The sequence below is a fragment of the Anopheles bellator genome, chromosome 2 (genome assembly GCF_943735745.2).
Source record: "Anopheles bellator chromosome 2, idAnoBellAS_SP24_06.2, whole genome shotgun sequence".
NCBI classification, from domain to species: domain Eukaryota; kingdom Metazoa; phylum Arthropoda; class Insecta; order Diptera; family Culicidae; genus Anopheles; species Anopheles bellator.
Genome location: NC_071286.1, coordinates 39028689 through 39049630, shown reverse-complemented (window position 1 = coordinate 39049630; position 20942 = coordinate 39028689). Strand labels below are relative to the sequence as shown.

The following is a 20942-nucleotide window of genomic DNA, read 5'->3' as shown; positions in this document are numbered from 1 at the left end:
ACATCCGTTAGACGGGCGAACCTTTTTTTCCAGCTGTTTTTCATAGTTCTATTATAGTAGTACTTATAGTATTTCTACAATCACTTTTTTACTACTATATGTATGACTACTCGTGTAGATTTTCGGTACTGACACAATATAGTGATCACAATGCAATAAGGAAACAACAAAACATTACCTCTATCTTCTCATAATCAAATTTCACGAACTGCGTAAGAAATACGGCGTTAAAGTGTGTTAAATTAGTAGAAAATTTATTTCATTTGCCCGATAACTTACTATTTTTACAAAAAAATATTCATTTAAATTAATTTATTTCTCGCAAAAAGGACGTTATACATTATGTGACGCGTCCTATCGAACTTAGTGACACCAGATAGTTTTCGGATTGAGACATAGACGTATTGTGTGTTTTTTAAATTTAATTTATAAAAAAATTAAGGTCTGCGAGGAATATTTTCTAAAGTATCTTCCCGAAAAGCTGGAAATGAAAATAGTTTTTGACAACCATCACCGAACAACCTCAAAAATCTAAAAAATGATCTCTATCTATGGGAATATTTATGCCAAATATTCACACATCCGACACAAATGTACTACTAGACCGACGTTTGCTTTTCTCCATGTTGTACTCATTTTTATGCTTTTATCTACCCCCTGTTGTGCTGGGCGGTGAGCAGCAATATTCATGTTCCGGTGATCACATCACGTAGTTGGCTTTAATGCTTCACACGTCTGGATCCATGACGGTATGCAGGTGTAGGTAGCAAGTGTTTCCTGCTCTGCCGTGAAGTTAGACCGGTCCATAATACTTCCGGATCAGAAACCGGTTTGTTTTAGCCATGCATATTTGCTAGTCGCCAGTCAGATTCTGATTTTTTGGGATGAACAATGCTGCGCTGCATGTTGGACACGCAGATATTACAGATTTCTAATTTTCATCATGTGCTTCACACGACGCTGCAGCCAAGACATCAGATAATACAAGCGTTTTCAAACACCAATGCATTTCTTGTTTACTAGTTTATATCTACTTTATACGGCGGTTCAAGGAAGCGATCACCTGCGATAATCATTGCGCAACATTTGATATTTTGAACCCTTCGATAATTTGAAACTTAATGGATGTTTGTTGAGGATGCAATTATTTGATCGATAACCAGACCAGAACCTGGAAGTGCAGCAAGTTACTGGGCACTAAATATCTGCCGATGGTAGAGGCTACGGCCTTTAAACATGATCGGTTGGAATTTAATCGTCTAAACCAGCACTCAGTGAGTGTGCCCCTCCTTTCCCTATTGCAGCTGGAATGCGGTCGTAAATAATCATGGCATTAGCATAAGCATAGTGTTCGAACCTGTAGTGTCTGCATTGGTATTACTGCGCTTAAATTTAAGTGCTCATCCGCACGGTCTACGTATTTGAATGTTTTATTTAAAAAGACTTTAAGCGTACGCTTCTTTCGCTAGATGTAACATTTGAGAAATGGTTTTATCCAATCCGTTTCCCTTACATTTTTTTCCAACTAAATCACCACGCTGTTGATATAATCTTTCGTCCATTTTGTTAGATATGGTTCATTCCGAGCGCGTGATGGGCTTTTCCCGACCTCGTCAACTTTCTTAGCGGTTGCCATCAGTCGGACGGGTTCCTCGGAAATTGAGAGTGAGTGACTCGCGAGTGCTCCGTAGAGAGTGACGCCGGACACAATGCACGAGATTATGTCGAAAAGCTTGCCAGTCGTGAAGTACGCCTGGTCCTTGGAGGACAGTTCGAAGAAACCGAACACTGTTTGTAGGTCTTCTCAAGTTTGGGGTACGGTCGTGTCGAGAATCTTGTGTGTCCTCTTGCTGAGAAGTGGTTTACGATAGTTTTGGTGATCTCACGGTGTCTATTGTAATCGCGCCTCGAAAGCTTTCACTTTCTCATCGTTCCGTGCTCTGGTTTTATATGGGCCGATTGAAATGTTCAGTCGTTCGTGAACCCCAATCGATGAGGAAGTGATATTGACGACGGGAACAAGATGCAAGATGCGAGAAGTGCAAGATTTGCGATCCGTGTCCGGAGTGATTGATGAGGATTAAGTTTTGCCTCACCGAAAGGCGTCAAATTGTGTGGAAAGTTCTCAGCAGCAGCCGTCGCCTTCGTTTTCTGTTTTCGTTAGATGCACGTTATCATGGTCGGAGAGTTAAGGCCTTAATGGATTATCCTCGCTTTCCGTTGTTTATGCCTCTGCCTTAAACGATGATGACCGAAACAGTAGAATCTCTTTTCGTGTTATTACAACTGAGGCGTGGTTTTCAAGATGTCTCAATACTGCTTAAATGCTGAACGATCGAGCGCAAGTGTGGTCAGAAAATCCAAAGTGAATAGAAAAGATACCAATACTTATACACATCAAATGAAACAATTACGTTGCTTTTTGTTACCCACTTAGGAACACTTTAATTTTAGAATTTGAACGGAATTTGTTTAATTTACACTTTATAGTTTTCTACACTGTCGGTCGGTTGATGTTGTGTTGAATTTGTTGTTTTGTTTTCTGAAGCAGATCGCTGAATGTGGATGGTTTTATTGTCAATATGTGAATAGATCAATAGATGAAGTGCAGTGAAACCAATAGTTGATTGTGGATGATGGTGGTCGATATGGTTATATATAATGTTGTTGCCAGAAGTGATTTTCGACCGAGCTGGCATCATCCTTTAAATATGAATATAGTATATGGTGTCGAAGCAAATCTGTAGCGCAACCATCCGAATAGCCAATTGGGAAAAGTTCACTGAAGGGAGTTAAATGTTAAGATAAACGAAGTAAATGTGTGTTTGAATACATAAGAAATAAGCCGAAACCCCTTTCCGGAAACGATCATTTCAAAAATGGTGCAAAAGATGAGATCAACATTACACGTTTGGGCAGCGAAATTGCTACGAAGCAAGTGTTAGTCCTTCACGGTGAATTGGTGATCTTCCAAAGTGCTGAAAGTGCTCCATAAAACAATGAATACAAAAATATTTCAATCAATCATTGGATTAATTATTTTGATACACAATATTACCGGAGATGATTTAGGTGAGTAGTCTTTCAATAGATTGAAAATAAAATGTCTCTTTTCGACTGGTGGTCAATTCAACGAACATCTGAGTTGTGCTCGTTTGTAGTTCATCCGTCTGAGCAGCAGCGATTAATCGTTTTTTACCTGAAAGAGGTCAGTTTGAACCCTATCAGTGCGTCATCTTGAAGCCAAAAGTTTAAGGGGGTCCTAAAACAGGCTATGTTCGTTTAAATAAAAAAAAACAAATGTATTCTCAAATAACACAAAATACAGTATCAGAAAAGAGAATATTTTTCCCCACCAAATAGATGCTCTGGGATTTTGGCTGAATCTGAGCGAATATAATAAACAACTACAAACGAGTAGCTAACCATGAACGATCGATAACGTCTCAATATGATTCAATCTGCAAATTTACTCATCCAATTGAATCAATAATTGCAAATAACAAAAATATCAACCCATATATTTAATTGGCGATGCAATCATTACTACGCAGCGGAACATAATTTACTTGAAAAAAGAACGAATGAACCACGAATTTAATTTAAAAAAAGGAATTTATACAAGTGCCGCTATCTACGCCTTTCCCCACTTTGCTGGTATGCAATGTTTCCCCAACAACCAACAACTCATCCGTCAATGTTTGCGGTAGAAAATCGAGGAAAAGGATTAATCTTTCAAAAATGCCCCTCCAGTGGCTCGTTGCCAATGGCTGTTTTGATTGATCAAACGGGAAACACATTGGACCGTTCATTCCTCTTGGGCCTCAAACTTCACCGCGCGTCTCGTTAATCATGATAACGAACCATTGAAACACTAAACCAACGGCATCGGAAATGAAAGATGGAATATCAATTTCCAAAACCTCTTCATTGTGGAGTGGAGCTGGATATTACGCCCCTAGCGGTAGCGGATCCGCGGAACGGATTGTTCCACACGAGTCGCGAGCCTTTCTCAAACAGATTGCACATTACTTCGCCAATCGCTAAAAGCCACAGCGGGCCCAAACTGGTAGTACGTTCGATCTGTTGACAGCTTGACACAATTGCATTATTGATGATGTATTGGAGCTTGTTAGACCCATCTTGGATACGGTTTGTTTGGCCGGTAGTGTTTCACTGTTTTCTGAAACCGGCGAGAAACGAGCCTCGATGAAAAACAACATTTTATCTTATGTACTTGAATTCGTGGAAGCCTCACAAGGTCTGAGGCGTCGTGTCAAAGGCACTGGATGTGCTCTTCCACGTCAACACGTTGTCGGTTTCAGAGAAGAGGGTGCGAATCGATGATGAGGGACGATTAACGAGAAGCGTGAGCCTAGAGGAAAGGTCTCTGTTTCGCCACAATAAAATTACAAACCCTGATATGTTTATGGCTCTCACGCACTGACTGTGAGCTTGTCGAGGCACAAACGAAATGTAGCTCCCTCGTGATCACCAACTCCTCCTCGTTGGCTAGTGTTGTGACAACACTGTGGTGAAGGTGGCTTTCGCAAAACATGGCTCCAAATGCTTCTACTAACATTGACTGTGTGTTGGATATCCTTTTTTGTGTTTGTTTTCCTTCATTCTTTTTTCCGCTCCCTAGATAAGGTTTTATCAGCGAATTACGAACATGCCAAACATTTTTCGACGTGAGGTAGTTTCCACATGTTTTACAATGCGTTCCTAGTACCAGAAGTAAAAATTATCTTCAACAGTTATGATAAGCGAATAAAATGATATCTTAGCAACGTAGTTCTTCAGAGGTTGGTCCGAGGTTGTTCTACAATAGGTCCACTGATAGATCAAGCAAAACTTACGAAGTCGAAAACAAGAAAACGAATCACGAAGGTCACCGTAAATCTCGCTAGCTGAGCGGTTAAGACACGTTGAGAAATGATGATGACATTATTGAGTTGTTTGTTTGGAGAATGTTTGTTGGTGTTGCACACTATATTTTTCTGGATGTTGTTGCCGACGTTTTCCACAACAGAAGTTGGTATAAGAAGTGGAATATTTAGAGACATGCGTTGGCTTTTTGCGATGGTGTGTAATGTGACACTGTGTCTAACTTTAGGCATAACTCGTTGAATGTCTTTTGTTTCGTATTGGAAAGTTTGTTCAGCCGTTTCAGCAGATGAAAGTCTGATTTACGCTTCAATATCGACTACGCAGCATCAACATGATTGGAATAAAATAGGTTATTTCAGTTATTTTGCACAATATTGACCGAATGTTTTCAAATCCGTATCGTATTTCATTTTACCAACTGATTTCTGATAAGCTTAGTTCTACAAAAATATATTTTTTCTTTACATATACAATGTTGCCTTTTGCATATCTTGACATCTGCTGTTCTATTAAAAAATTTCTAGAAGTATTTGAACATAGAACACAACATTCGTAGATTGTAATTAAAAGAATTGAATATGGCTGATGTTGTATAACCGATCCGGGATAAACTGGACATAATGTTTTTGTTTTCAAAAGGCACTTGTCTGTCGTTATCTCTATCGATTATTAATATTTGATTATCAACACGGTGATTGTTTAGTGCAATATTATATGTTTGTAGAATTTTATCATTGTTCAAACCGGAGAAACTTTGATGCAAATAGCTGCAAATTATTGATATTATTTGGATTCCTGCTTCACTTCTTTTCCACAGGACTGCTCTCCAGTACATTGCGTTCGTTTCGCACATTTTGTTGTGATGACGAGCTGTTGAAACTCGTCTGTCCCCTTGGAACTAGCATTTCTGTTGAATTGGTTCAATATGGCGTTAAAGGTATATACTGCTCCAAATGGCTCCAGTACTGCGACTTCTTGAATGCAGTCACGTGCATTTTCTTTCACTCTTGTTCTTTACGACTGATTTTCTTACGCAAATCAGAAGGCAACGATACGGCACAGTGTCCTTACAGCGGACTCGATGATCTCTATTATGACCCAGAATCTTCTCCATCGTCATCGTCTACGAGTATGTTGGACATCACCCTAGCACCAGGAAACGTGACGATAACGTCAACGACTCCAAACTACAACGAAATGGATGTCGCCATGAACGACAGCCTGACCAGTTTTTCTATCGAGAGGACGAAAGGCAAGTGCACCCCGCTTTACGTACTGCAGGTGAGTTGGTGTTAAATTACGTTACATCTGGCCTTTTAAGATTGTAAGACTAGACAATTGGGCTCGATTTCCTCCCTACATCCATGTTTGAACTCTTGTCCCCTTTTCGTCCGTCAACAGTACTCGATCCTGCAGACGATTGTTGAAACGTGTCAGAAAAAGAGACGCTGTCGATTACATGCTGCGCCGAAAATATTCGAAACAAGTCCCTGTCCTGGCATACATCGGCTGGTGGAGGTCAATCACAAATGCCGCCCATGTGAGTTACTATTTTACTTTAAATTCCAATCGCTAAAAGTCAGCACAGGAAGCAGTTTGGACGCATTCTCTTCAATCTTCCGTTGAGCTATCAGTTTCTTTGCGTCATGATTCTCCTTTTTGTCTGAAATACGAATCGTGGTGGAAACAGCGTCTTTGCAGATGGTCGTATTTTATAATTTTTCGTTGAACTCTTTTTTTTTTCGATGTTTGTCTTGCCAGTCGAATTCCGAAGCTTGACTTCGTGCGAGAAGGACATCGTTCGGTTGACGTGTGGCCAGTACACGCGCATTGCGATCTATAGCGCCACCTACGGGCGAACGGCTTACGAGAGTTCTCATTGTTCACAGGCAGCCTCCTCGCAAGAGCAGAGTAAGTTTCAAGCAGCCACGAGCATTTAAGCTTTCAAATTGGGACACAAGAGTACAAAAAACAATACCTTGGCGTTGTCTATGGATATCGCCATGCTTACAAAGTCGTCTCAAATCATTTTCCATCCGTTGACGAAACATTTGCAGCATGTCTCTCGGAGCACACGAGTCACACGCTGACGGAAATTTGCCAGGGTCGGCGGAAGTGTACGGTGGCAGTTGAAAGCTCAACATTTGGCAATCCCTGTCCGGACAGCATTCGGGTGTACTTAAAGGTGATATACGCCTGTGGTAAGTGGTGCCAAGACAGTTGTGGTGCCCGTAAGTGTGACAGTTGTGTGACAGTAAGTGGTGCAAAGTCACTTGGCACATGATTCGGCATAACTTTGTAAACTTTGTCTAGTTTTTCTCGGTTCTTTCGTTGTCGTCAACAGTTTCCAGAAACGTGTTCCGGGAGCGCTACATTACGCCACTGGAGGATGACGAACTGGACGAACGGCTTTTCGAGTCGAACGAGCAGTACGATGAGGAGTTAACGCCGGTTCCGAATCAAATTGAGAGCTCAGCAGCCATAGGTAACTCCGGCGCCAAAGGCATCCACAACAAGTATTTGGGCGAGTCGTCGAAGGCCGAAGATATAATCACCTTCGTCAAAGACGGTGAGCTTTGAAAATTGATATTTAAATCTCGATTACACAATTGATACACAATATCTGTTCTATGCGATCTACATTTAATAAGACAGATGAGACTCAGCAGACGATGGGCGGCCTAGACCACCGACAACTGCTTATCGTGAGTGTTGCGGCGCTGTTCTGCTGTTGTATCTGCCTATCGTTTGGTGCGTTACTGGCATATAAAATGAAACTGTTTCCTTCTCGAACTGGAAATCGATGCAACAAGGAATCTGATTCCTTTGACAGTCACTCCACCCCATCCAGCTACCGTCCGACGAGCGAGGACTTTGACCTTGCAGACTGTGTGCCTAAAACGGTGGTTTCTTCCGAGAAGCTTGCGGAGGTAAGTAACGATGACTGAAATAGAAGGTTTAAATTGTTTGCTGATCTACGCCATTTTATGCAAAAGTCTATAAAGGTCATCCAAACTAAGCTTCTTTTGGATTTCCTGTTTATCTCACAGCAACAATTAGCACCGTCCAAAAGAATCCAAGCCACAAATTCATCGTTCGGTAATGCATGCATTGGAAGCACCAACAACAGCTCCTACAGTACCACGATTCCTGCGTTCAGCTTTGGCGGAGTCCGACCATCCCGTGAGGCGCATTTATCGCATATCTCAACCACAATGTTCATCTTGCCCAACTATTTGATGACCGAGGCTCCGACAGGCTCCCTGTCCGACAGCCGCAGACCGTTGCGATCGGCGCCAGAAGCTCTGAACGAACGGGAAATGGCACAACCGAATGAAAATCTCACCTTAACGCTTACAACAACCGAAATCACGGGCGAACCGGGATCTTACAACCATCTACATCCAGATCATCAGCAGAAGCACAAATCCGCGAACTATGCTGGTTCCTGCACACAGTGTGCGGTCCTCGGTTGGTCTCCTGCTCCACCCATCTCAGCTGGCGTGATGTATGCAGCGCCGGTCGCCAGTACAGGAGCGTTGCACCCGTATCAACGCAATCATTCATTAAAATCGTCTTCATCTGACGCTTGCGGACGACCTGATTTAGTAAGGTGCGAGGATCATGGCGCGAAGGATATGACCGGTGATGCGCAGAGTTCTGGAGTCACCCTAACAAAGTCGAATTCTTTTTTATGGCTGGGCTTGAAGATCGGGCTGACGTAAAGCTGTAGGGTAAAGCTGTCGAGATTGACCTGTTCGATAATTCATCGGACAGCCTTTTAAACATTATTGGTGTGACGGGCTTGTCACAGACCCGGGAGGCAGGCGGTGTCTGACGGTTTACATTCCAAGGACCCATTTTCTTAGTTTCTTTCTATCTCACACAGATTATTGGTCGTTCTCGAAGTGATCAGATTGAATTTCGCATCAACGTTTTGAAGATCTCACGTGAACTAACCTCCGAGAAACAAACAACACCCAGCTCGACAGCTTTACCCTAAAAATTTGTCGAAACTAAATGAAGAAAACCAACATTGTATCCTAGAAAGGGCACCAGGGAGCAGATTGCGCGAATCCAATAGAGGAAATCGCCTTATATTAATTCTTCTTAAACCACGCAATGAAAGAATGTTGAACGAGTTTGTTTGGTGTAGAGGTTAAATTATGTCTAAAGTTCAAAACTTATGTTTAATTTTAACAAACCGACACAATATCTAATCCAAAGAGAATGTAATTTACAACCATTCTTAGAACGGGTTCATGTCGCCCACTACAACCCTGATAGAACGTTTATCAGCTGATAGCTGATATCAGCGTTCTTTTGTAGTTTGTCATTTAAGTTTTCAAGGTTTGTTATTAAAATTAAAAAAAAATACATTTATTTATACAGCACAAATAATGTAAATATACAATTCAAATCTCTGTTCTCAACAATAACGAATTAGTTTTGCTTCATTGTTTGTTGTTGGTTTCGAAACCCGATGGTGAATTGACGAAGGAAATGGATGGCTATTACATTAAAAAAGGTAAGTGTACCACACTGTTTGTTGTGCTTCACACACTGATGATTGAATGTCGATTAACCATCATCATAACAAACGATATATGCAAACATTTAGCAGGATCATCGATTCCACCTATTCTGTTGGTTTTGCCTCGACAATGTGTTGGAAGCTATCAACAACGTGTTGAAAAGTGTTAACATTTTGTCCAATTTATAAATTCTGAGCTACAAATCCTGTCTAATTATACTGGTTTTAACAATATGCAGAAAAAAGGACGTCACGTTCACTGCTGAATTAACAGTTTTTAAAGTATTAGCTCTAGCCCTGTCAAAGTTAAACAACCGTGTCGTTTTATAATCCATTTATGATGTGTGTTGATTGCAAAGCTATTTTGAGTATAAATTGTAAACAAGAGTAGTGCATAATAGAAACATGCAAACATAGTAGAGTGCATAATAAAAAAACTGTCTGTCAGAGTCATAATATGTCCAGCCTTACACTGTTATCCATCTGAATGACAAGATTACATGATTATCCACCGTAAGCTTGTAATCTCATCATCCTACTCCAGTGCAATTTTCGAATGCTTGGTTTGCAACGTGACTTGGACACCACTTATTTATCATTTGCCTGTCTGTGGATGTCAACAATATTGTGAATTTACCACATATTACGTTATCATTTATTGCTTTTTCGAGTGTAAAACTAGCTCCTCTAAGTGCGTACACCACACAAGAAGATCTTCATTTTCATCTCTCTCGAACAGAATGCTCCTGTGAACTGGCATAATGCTAAAGCAGTGGAGTAGCATGATGGTATTGATTCCTTTCCATGTAATAATTGTAATTGTTTCCATTAATAATAGTAATTGAAAATATACCTGCTTAAATTTGCCTATGTCATATGACGATTAGTTAATACAATTTGCATTTGTTTATTAGCAAAACTTTGTCATAAGTTTTTCAATTTTTAATTTACAAAACATTTAACTAACAAAACGGCATGCAAAAAGAATCTATAACTCAAAAAATAACACAATAAGCAACATAGAACAATATCGTTACATCTAATTTAGTACGATCTTTGCGTTGAAACACTTCCCAATGATCAGAATCGCCGGTCGTTCTAAATTCGAATTCAATTAGCCGAAAACCATATTGCCTATTAGCAAATTGTTTTTGATATTGACTTTTTCATCGTCTTCGGTGTTTAGTGTTCCTGTAGTTGTATATTATTCGATAATGTTGGCGAACACGGGCAGATCGCAAGGAAATATAATGTATTTAATACCAATGCTGAGCGTTATTATTATGGTTAGTATGTTGAACGTTTTGAAAGTTTTTGGTAATGGGCGGCAGTTGCCCACGGGTGTAAACAGTTTGCCTCCAGTGTCCAGGCTCCGGCCTTTTTCCGGTTGAAGAAGGCTCTCGACGGCGAGCGGTGGAAAGGTTCCCTGAAGCAGGCCAAGCCCACCCGGCGGTTGCAGCCCGATAAGAAGAAGAAGCCTCAGACAGTTTTAAACTATGTTGTTTACGAGATTCAAGAAAAGCTAAAAAGAACAATGCACAATATGTACAATTGGGTTAAGAGGGAAAAGAAAACCAGGGAAACTAGCAAAATTAAACCAGAAAAGAAAAGAAAAAAATCAAAATTCATAAATTCCCATAGTTCATTTCAGCACTATAAGTGCTTTGACTCAACAAAACTTGCTTTGGTCACATTATTTCCACATACTGGACGAAAACATCACTCTGACATTACTCAATCTAAAACTCTAACAATCTAAAACTTTTGGATCAAGTGATTCATCAACAATAGTTGTTGTAGGATTATTCATGATAAAAAAATACAGTAATAAGAATACGATCCATTTTCGCGCTTTAAAGTTATTAAAAATAGACGAAGAAGACACGTAAATCCTTCATTTGCTTTCTGCTAAAACGTCCTGAGATATGTTGTACCGTGTTATTTCAAGCCCATCTCGAAATTATCGTATACATTCCTTTTGCATGAACATTTGCCATTCCCGTTCGTTTTGGTGCGTGAAACTTCCATCCGCGTAACGCGTTATCATTAAATCCAACGATGCAATTAGAGAAAAACAGCGAAAACGTTTTACAGGCGAAAACAACATTCTCTTATATGGAGACAGGTTAGACTTAGGTTGAACCGATTTTCACATTATAGAAGCCAAGCGCGAAAAGTAGCGCAGCACAAGTCGCGTTTAAAAGAAGTCGTCAATAACCTTGCCTCGCAAAAATTGCAGATTAAGCATCTTCAGAATAACGTATATTCCACGGCTTGTTCAATAGGTTCTATCCAAGCACTTTTAAACCATAATCGACTAATCGCAAAACTCAATGCCAATTGATGACAATTACAGAAGGTGAAACTAGATCAAGATTCTAGAAACTAGATTCTTCTAAGTGATTCTATTGTTGAGTGTAAATATTTGTTTCTAGAAAATAGATAACTAAAATAAATTTAGTTCAACTAAGCATCATTTACGAATGCAATTAAATAACAAATTATACAATGTACACAAAAGCGTTTGAATTCAATTGTTTTTATTGTATTCAAACCTTTGTGTCTATAACTTTATGTATTATGAATTTGTATTGCTCACTAAAAATATCTCAAAGTATATTGAAGTCAACCTCAAGGCGTTACAAAACTTTAGGCAACTTAATTTAATGTATCAACAATGTATCATAGGCTAGTGGCAGCCGTTGCGGAGATTGTCGGAGGTTGGTCAAAAAACCGTCGCCAAAGCTGACTTAATTCTGTTTTCCGTGATCGAAAGCATTGGGAAGAACAGTTGATTACCGGAAAGTATTTCCGGTCAGGCTGGGGAATTCTTTTCCAATAGTTTTCAAGTAGCTCCTTTTGCCCGGTCCTGCCCCTGTTCGGTGGTTTACCGATCCCGAAACGCCTCTATGCAATGAATTAGTTTTTAATTGAGTTTTCTCAATTTTTTGTGCATGCCGATGCTACCTTTGAAACCTTTCATACAGCCCGGAAACCACGGTTGAATGATTATGCGCTCAACTTCGTGATCCGCCGGAGTTGGACGTATCAATGTTAATCATGCTTAATTCATTTCCGAAATTGCATAGGACCCAATAGAAGCATGGGATCATCTATAGGGTCGTGTGATTTTTGTGTTTTTACGAGCGGAGTTGTTAGACACGCGATAACCCACAGTAACACGGAGGTCTCGAGAATTGATAACATGCCCAGCTGCGTGACAACTGGTCCCTGCAGTTATCGTTCCATGTCATATTAAATCTAAATAAAACACACGATAAAAGACCAGAAAATCAAAAAGAATGTGAAGAAGATTGTTTCAACGATTCTATAATATCAAAATTTCGAAATTGGAATTGTCTGCTGCTGCAGAAAATTATTGTTCATCACTTTGGTGCATTAAGTCGTTTCTAGTAGAAGCAATTTTATCCATTGCCATACTAATAACGTTAAAGCTTCAATTTTATTGAGCATCTCTCAGTACTATACAATAAATAAAACGTCCGTATAACAAATAAATAAATTCGAACATGGAATGTATCAGTTTCAATTGCACTCTGTGTATGTTTCTCTCTTTATTAGAAGTGATAAGATCGGATTCCTCATTGACCTTCCGGTAAGGATCAAACTAATTAAACTAGATAGATAACGGCTTGTACCGATTCTTCCAAGGGTGACATTTGTCCAAAGGCAACAACATAAAATATGAAGCAATTTGTTAGGAGTTTACGTTTTGATATATTTAAAATCCCAAAGGCAATTAGTTGATCCCTAACTAGCCGTTGTTTTGCTACTCAAACTTAGTTTGGGAGTTATTGGTGTTGGAAGTTGTTGATTGGGAAACATTATCGGTCATTTCGGGCACACACTAACACGAAATTCGGGATTTACTCACATTGAAACCCGGTTGTGATTACTGACATACCTTATACTACGCGGCACTCGGCTACTGTTTTCCGGGGTATAGTACCTTGTTCTGCGACCAACTTGAAAACTATTTGCAGTCCTGGGATGTATATTGTCCCTGTTTTGTACAAGGATTCCATCGTCTAAAGCATACTACATCCTTTCGCCAGAAGAGGGGAGCCTCACAATTAATCTGGCACCTGGTATTCGTTGTTTCGCAACATTTGGTGTGCAAAGGTCCTTCCTTCGGTAAGAGTGTCTGTTAAGAAGAGGAACTTGTCAACAGCAAGCAAGCGATGATGGCCATGAGAGCCCTAGAAACACAAAGGACTTTGCGGCACAAATTAGGTTGGTATAGTAGCCGGTCGCGTATTCCTTTTGGGCTTGACGGTACAACCAACACTATAACGGATCGGATACTGTTCTCTTGCTCTAACTCACACATCTTTAAACCTAGTCGCCGACCGTGGGAAGCAGAATGATGTCAAACTTCCATTGAAATTCTCATTGATCTTCTTTTCCTACGGTTCTTAGTCAGTCGTTCTTTGCATCCTCTGCTAGCATGAAACCCGATACTCTTGGCCAACAATCTCCAGGTTCTTCTGTTTTATTCCTTTCGAGTGTGTCGTGACAGGACATTCACCGTCGTCTGTTGTTGCGAAAATCTGTGATACTCTGGTGTCGTGGTTCTGTTTTTATCCACCGGTCCAGTGTCAACGTCACAATTTGCTAGGAACGGACACAGCTGTGCGATTAAAAGTGATGATAAAATAAACAATTATTGGATGAAAATTTCTGAGCCAACCCATCGCTGGCGTTGTCCACCCGGCGAATGGTGCCATTCGAGCGAATGGTGCTACGTTGTTGAACCGCAAAACAGACGCTAGAAAATCACGTAACCTTCCCATCTATCGGCAGAGCAGGCCTCGCGTTTGCATGTCGGTGGAGTGTCCAGAGAAAAACAAACTAAACCCAATTAGCCATGTTGTGTATTTTGTTCATTTCGCATTTTCGATTCTCGCGGGAAGTTCAAGTAAATGGGGCTAACGTTCGTTAGCAGGAATTTTTTTTTGGTAAACAGATTCTGGACTTGTCATTCGATGGTTGACGTAGAGTACTGTGATTTTTATATAACAACTCTTGGTTTCGTTATTTACTTCCGCTCGCATGGAGGTTGAGCATCTGTAGATTACACTTATTGATGATCTAGTCACGTATTCATACCACTGGGTTCAATTGGTTTTATTGATTTGGAAGCGATGTTCATTGTCGATGAGCTAAACGGAGGTCTACATTAAATGATCAAAAATTTACGACCTCGAAAAAAAATGTTTTCTTTTTGTTCCCAGACTATTCAGCATCAACAACAGGTAACTTTGGTAACCATGTAGGGAATGAAGATACTTTGCATTATCATTGTTTTAGACGTAAAGCTTATCGCATTCAAAATTCGTAACCGTTTGACATCGTAAGTGAAATGTTCTATTGTCGATGACGTCGTTCGTCGTGAAAACAATTAATTGGCTGCTTCAAGGAACGTGGTCGTGCCTAAGCACGTGAATCAATCCGTTTTCCCGGAATCTGTTCATCAACATGAAGTAAAAGATGAAGAAGAAGTAGAGTTGGTGCTAACAGATGACCGAAGAGTTATTGAAGTTCCTTAAACGATGCCTTAATTCAAATAATGGCTTCCGTTTGTGTTCGTTTTTTGTTATCTTCAATAAATGTTTGCTGCGATGAGCATGTTATTTGAGCAAAACTTCGATGAATTTCCTTACGATACGATTACCTTACTTACGTAAGGTAATCTTAAGGTATCAGAGTTCTAGTTTTTAGCTAGCTCTCAATAACCGTAAATCAATCATTTTACAAAAAGGATAGGCATTGTCGCAGATTAGCTACAATATATACGCTACTACCGCAAAACTGCACGAAAATTTTATGGTTGTTAAAGAGGCTTGGATTACGTTAGTCATTTTGGGACTCAAGATGGCGTCATAACAGAAACCGGTGCCATTTTTTGAAAAAGGTTCATTTTTCCTGAATGATCTCGAAATTCCGCTTAGAACCATTCAGTGTAATGATGCAAATCCGCATTGCCGTTTCTTACTTATGAGAGTTGTGCTACTAATTTGTGGAGGCATCTTCCTTGTTCGGTAAGAGTATCGAGCGTAGAGTGAAGATGTCGAGATGAAGGTCGTCGGCAATGGCTGGAACATTTTATGATGGCATTTCGCTCTGGCATCTGATGCTAATTAGCGAAATCGTGTCTGCTTTCATTATCTTTTTGCTTTTCTGTCAATGTCCGAGTCGTTGTTCAAACCATTGATTGGCGTGCTATAAAAAATAAGCAACCAAAAGCTAGCCAAGAGATTCACCGTAACTCATTACAATGATCTGGGTGGCGCTGCCAAACTGTTCGAACTGCTGGGCGTGTCGATCAAAGATATAATGCATGAGCGTGCCATTTATTCGAGGTATTCACCAAGCCTAGGTAAGTCACCTCTACTCCTGGTCTGTATGTCACATACCGACTGTTTTGAATGGCCACCGTTGGCACTATCATGGTGTATTTCACAAGCTTTCGTACAAACCTTCACATGCATGGGGTAACTAAATTGTCATTAATTCTGGCATTTCTCAGAATCGTTAACTACCGGTGGACGACAACGAACGGTAGATAACCGAATTTCAGTACTAAATGTCCCGAACCGATGGTAGGAGGTGCTTTGACCACTCCGAAATGACTTCATTTATGCTGCGACCACTCACATGTGTGTACTTACGTTTATTTTTTGTGGGCCACGTGACGCACTCTGTCACGTGGACCAGTGTGTAATGGTGTTGCGGTTTAGCCTGTGTGTATCTCTGGTGGTGCCCAATGTTTGCTTGTGTGACCCTGCTTCATTAAGCTTATCCGTGTTTAGTAGACTGTACGGGTTCAGTCGTGGTTTTCGATAGAGCAGGTTTCGCTCTCTGATCTGCGTGTTTTGTGTTTGCATGTGGTGATTAGATCTTTATAGGTACGGATATTGATAATGTTTATGGCGAGGTATGCATACATTGTTTTTGTTTCACACGCGCCATTTATTTTTAGGTACTACCCACTATAGACTTTCGAAATGAATCACTTATTATTTAACTTTTTTTGAATGTAGAAAAGACCTCGTTGTTGAAAACCAACCTTGTACCATATGGCAAATATAACAAGGCCATAAATAATCATGACTTATTTAGAAGGTGCTTCGTAGCCTAGCTATTTATGTTTCACTAGGATAGTAAATTGTAATGATAATACACTTTATCATTGAATATATTCTCCCTGAACACCAATGCAATTGTTCCAACTATATTCCAATTTAATAATTCCATACTTGAAGTGAAAAATTAAGTCATGGATTTTTGCTATTTTAATAATGATCTTGTGACAGAGGATGTTCTAGTTTTTGTGCCGATGAAAGAGGATGGTTTTCTTCTGTAAAACGGTTTTTTTCCACGAATTTTCTCATTCAGTTGGTCTAAAAGATTACAACAATAACTGAAATTTATTGTTTTACCAGCTTGCAAGTAATCCGCTTAACTGATGCTAACACCTTTTTGGGCGATTCCTGAACACGAACTCTTTACGGAGGTGAAGAGCTTAGTTCGCACCGCTCTTTAACCTCTTTTTCTGACTCAGAATCACGGTGATAGACTCAAGCTTCGTCTATAGTTATGGGTCGATGCACAAAATTCACTTTATCCATTCGAAAATGCTTTAAATGTTGTCATGAAAGTTGCATTCGAATGTGCCCGTTAATAGAAAATGCAGCACCCATGCTGCACAAAGCTTTCGGGAACCCAATAGTTCAGTCAACGACATGGCGACGATTTTCCAACACGTTATCGTGTCTTTTTCCTAAGATTTCAAGTGTTTTTACTATTTTTAGACACCATTGACGTGAACCTTCTTTAAGTCTTGTATGACCACGTCCAAATTCAGCATCTTTTTATTGTTATTCCTTAAAAAATCAACCACTGCATGATTCTTTTTTTTCATTTAAAAAATCACCTTGACAAGTTGATATTGAATGGCTTGTAAACAAAGAACGGATTGATAGATTTAAATGAAACTTCATATAAGTTCGTATGAAGAATGTACCAACATTACAACAATAAATTAGGAAAGTAGCAACATCATCAGACATTTTACTAAATATCTTGTTGAACATCCCAGTATTTGCTGTTGATTTCAAATATTCATACAACTAAATGGAGACGGCAAGCTACAACCGACTGAAGACAAAACAATAACATTAAGAATGACAAAAATTTGGGCGGTATCACGACATTAAATCTAAAGCTATGGAGTGTTTATAGAGTGACATTTCTGCTATTTGTTTTCACTGATTCTGCAAAAGGTTCCAGTTACACCTTTTTTCAGGATGCGTAGGTGCGTTTAGCTGGCCGTAAATTCTTACATTTCATTTCTTGAAGTTCGTAAGAAAACAAACGACGCTATACAAACATCCTGGGAACCCACAAGAAAGCGCTTGGCTGTTAACGGAAAAGATTATGACGTGTGTTGCAAGCAAATGTGCTACTCGGTGCCAAGAAACGCAACCTAAACAAAAAGACCAACTAACTGTAGCCGCCAGACGGAGCTCGAAACAGCAGGATTTAGCAGTCTGCCACCTGAACGACCATTTGTTTGGGTGTTTTCATGGCGTTATTATGCGCAAACACCTGCCGACCAAAACTTTTGCTAGAATCCGGGGACAGAAAGGAGAAACTTTCACCCAACGTACATCGGTGTCCGTTAGACTTATGTGGCTACAAAGTACCCTAACACATTTCACATTATCGTCCTGCAGTTCACCGTTGTCGAAAAAAGGCATATGGCCATTCGTGTTTGGGTGTTTAGTTTAATTCAGTCTCAGCAAAGGATTGAAATGTAGTGATTCCTGGATCGTGGAGCCCTCATCCTACGCGAACACCGAAGAAAAGTTCGTAGCTCACGGCAATCGTTCAATAGACGACAGTTCTTTGTTGGCGATGCTGTGCCGGAGGTGGTGCAAACGGTTTATTGCCGAATTCGGGGCAAAGTTTTTCATTTTCACGCTACTCTTACAGGATCGATGAAAAATTGTCCGACAAAATCCGATGTGACGTAAATCAGTCGAAGAAGAAACATTAGAACGCTTTGAAATTGTAGAAAATGTTCAAAAGGAAGCGATACATCATTCATACGCACTTTTGCACAAGTTTTGCTTCGCACAAATCGGTCTGATGGTTGCTCTTTGGACCTTTTTACGACCACAGCAATCGAAAAATTCGGAAAGCCATCAGGATCATCAGATGAATGAAACTTTTATTAGTTTGGCCTTTGTTTTGTATTATATTGTTGAAATTACTATCACACTAGCGCCTAGCAATTGACCTGGAATACGGAACGACTATTGTCTGGAACTCATTCTGGAACTTCGTAACTTACTCCCTACAGATTGTAGTGATCGTGGGTGTAGTGCCCATTTAACTTTTACAAACTTCATGCCATTCGTAGTACTTTAGTAGGGCGTGAGAAAACTTCTTTTGTGGGACCTTTTCACTCTTACAACCACCATCAATGACAGTCACAAAGTAGAACTTTTAATTGGGTTTCTGTTCAGCACGTTCAATTGATCAACGCTTTGTTGATCTATTACTACACTAATGCACAAGAACTTATATAAATCGTTGCATAAATTGTGATGATATTTCTTCTTGATTTACATTTCTCATTTCCATAAGCTTATTAAACCGAAAATGTATATCTTCATCGATTCGATTACATTTTTCAAAAATCTTCAATTCTTTTTTTTCCTCAATTGTATTGGAAATTTATAATTGCATGAATCAGTTGTAACTTTCACAAATTACAAAACAGTGGCAACATTAGAAAACCAAAAATTTGAAATGAACATATTTTGTGTATGTGTTCCATATATAAAAAATCCAACTAAGTGGTGTGGTTTAATATTAGTTGAAATTAAAATTGGATTTGATTTGAACAGTAATCACGTCATAGTTATTGCATAAGCAATCACGTTCTCAATTGTTATCAATAAACAACATACAAAAATTTATTTGAGATTTGAAACAATCGATTTGATCCTCTTTTAACGAAGTCATTATCGTTAGAACCGATCTATGTTTAATCAAAATATATGTTAACAAATGTCAAGCGAGGTGATTGAATTGGTTGAAAACATGCTCATAGTTTCACGAATTTTCCCTTTCTGACTTTCCACCAACACGTAACAGCGATTAAATATGGTAATTTCTGGTGTAATTTGGTAACGAAATGTTCCTTGTAAGCATTGGAACATCGTTCGCAATAAAACAGATTGCTACCAAACGGTTCAGGTCGAAGGCAAGAGATTGCGTTACTGTTGAATTTTGAACAGCCCCTAAGTAAATTATGACATCGAAGCGACAGCTTCTGTTAGGATAACATATGTTTCTACGTTCACATTACTCATGTTCTGTCCATCGTTCGGGCACGAGCTCCTATTAGAGCACGCAACATTTTGAAATGGAGCAAGCGTTTGTCAACCAGTCAAACCACTAATCCGTTTGTGTACCACTCCGTAGGTCGACCAAGACCGGGCAAAATCATGAATTTGTCGTTTGTGCCAGTTACAACGACAACGGTTGTTTATTTCGATGAATTTTCGCTTTTTGTTTCCAACGTCAGTAAATCATGGTCGGGTGAAAGCATGGCGTAATCGTGCCATAGCTGCGTTGAATGCGTTTCAGGAAATCTGGTGATGCTTCATGTAATGTTTCGTTTTCGTCAAAACCATGTTGCTGTTAATGTAGGTAACGTTGTTAGTTTATTGCTGTTCAACTTATGCTTTCGGATTTACCTTTTTTTTTCAAATTTGAGAAAAAGTTCCTCGCAAGTGTCCATCAAATCTTCAGGTAATCCAACAGTAAGGAACATGATCTATTCGCAAGTACTGGCTTTGTTTCGATGCGAATCGTAAATTCAACTGTTTCATAAGTATTTTCCCGCTTTCCGATCAGTCTTCTGGTGTTTCTTGGCGAAACTTTTGAATACCCGCACGATGGGATGGGATTCCATTTTACTTCCCAATTAGTACGTTAATCTATATTACTTCCGAAGGGTGGAATAAAATTTGGTTTCAAAAGCTCGCACTACTCCTCGCCGGAATAATCTTGCGGAGAACCTGTAACCGTTAAGTTTTAAGAAACCAAAACTGGCCGTGACGGTATGACCACAGCGAGCATGACGGGATGATGAAATGACACTCACACATTGAGTGAAGCTTTACAATAGCATCAAGGAAGTTTTGTGCTGTGTGTACACATTTGGTGCAAAATGTCAGACAAACCGCACAAAGTCTGCATACATGCAACATGCTTCGCATGCATTTCATACAGCCTGCACATGTGCACAGGCATGTTATCGAAGCACGAAAGTGTTTGATGCGTCGTTTCGGTACGAACACATGTTGTAGTTGTCGCTGTAGGGGTAGTAGTCCATCCCCGAGTAGTCCAAACACGAATTAGTCAGGCTGGTCATAAAGGGAGCTAGAGCTGGAGAGCAAGCGTGCGCTGATGAAAAGAT

The 20942-nt window shown here is 39.8% G+C and overlaps 1 protein-coding gene across 1 annotated transcript; it reads left to right on the top strand.

Moving 5' to 3' along the window:
- The first annotated feature begins 2783 nt into the window (after positions 1-2783).
- LOC131207506 (protein eva-1-like) lies at positions 2784-9023 on the top strand. The gene is made up of 9 exons (XM_058200122.1): positions 2784-3072; positions 5708-5827; positions 5933-6171; positions 6292-6430; positions 6652-6801; positions 6948-7091; positions 7235-7459; positions 7546-7820; positions 7941-9023. Exons 1-9 carry the CDS (start codon positions 3000-3002, stop codon positions 8613-8615), a joined length of 2040 nt encoding a protein of 679 aa, XP_058056105.1. The 5' UTR covers positions 2784-2999; the 3' UTR covers positions 8616-9023.
- Positions 9024-20942: the final 11919 nt, after the last annotated feature.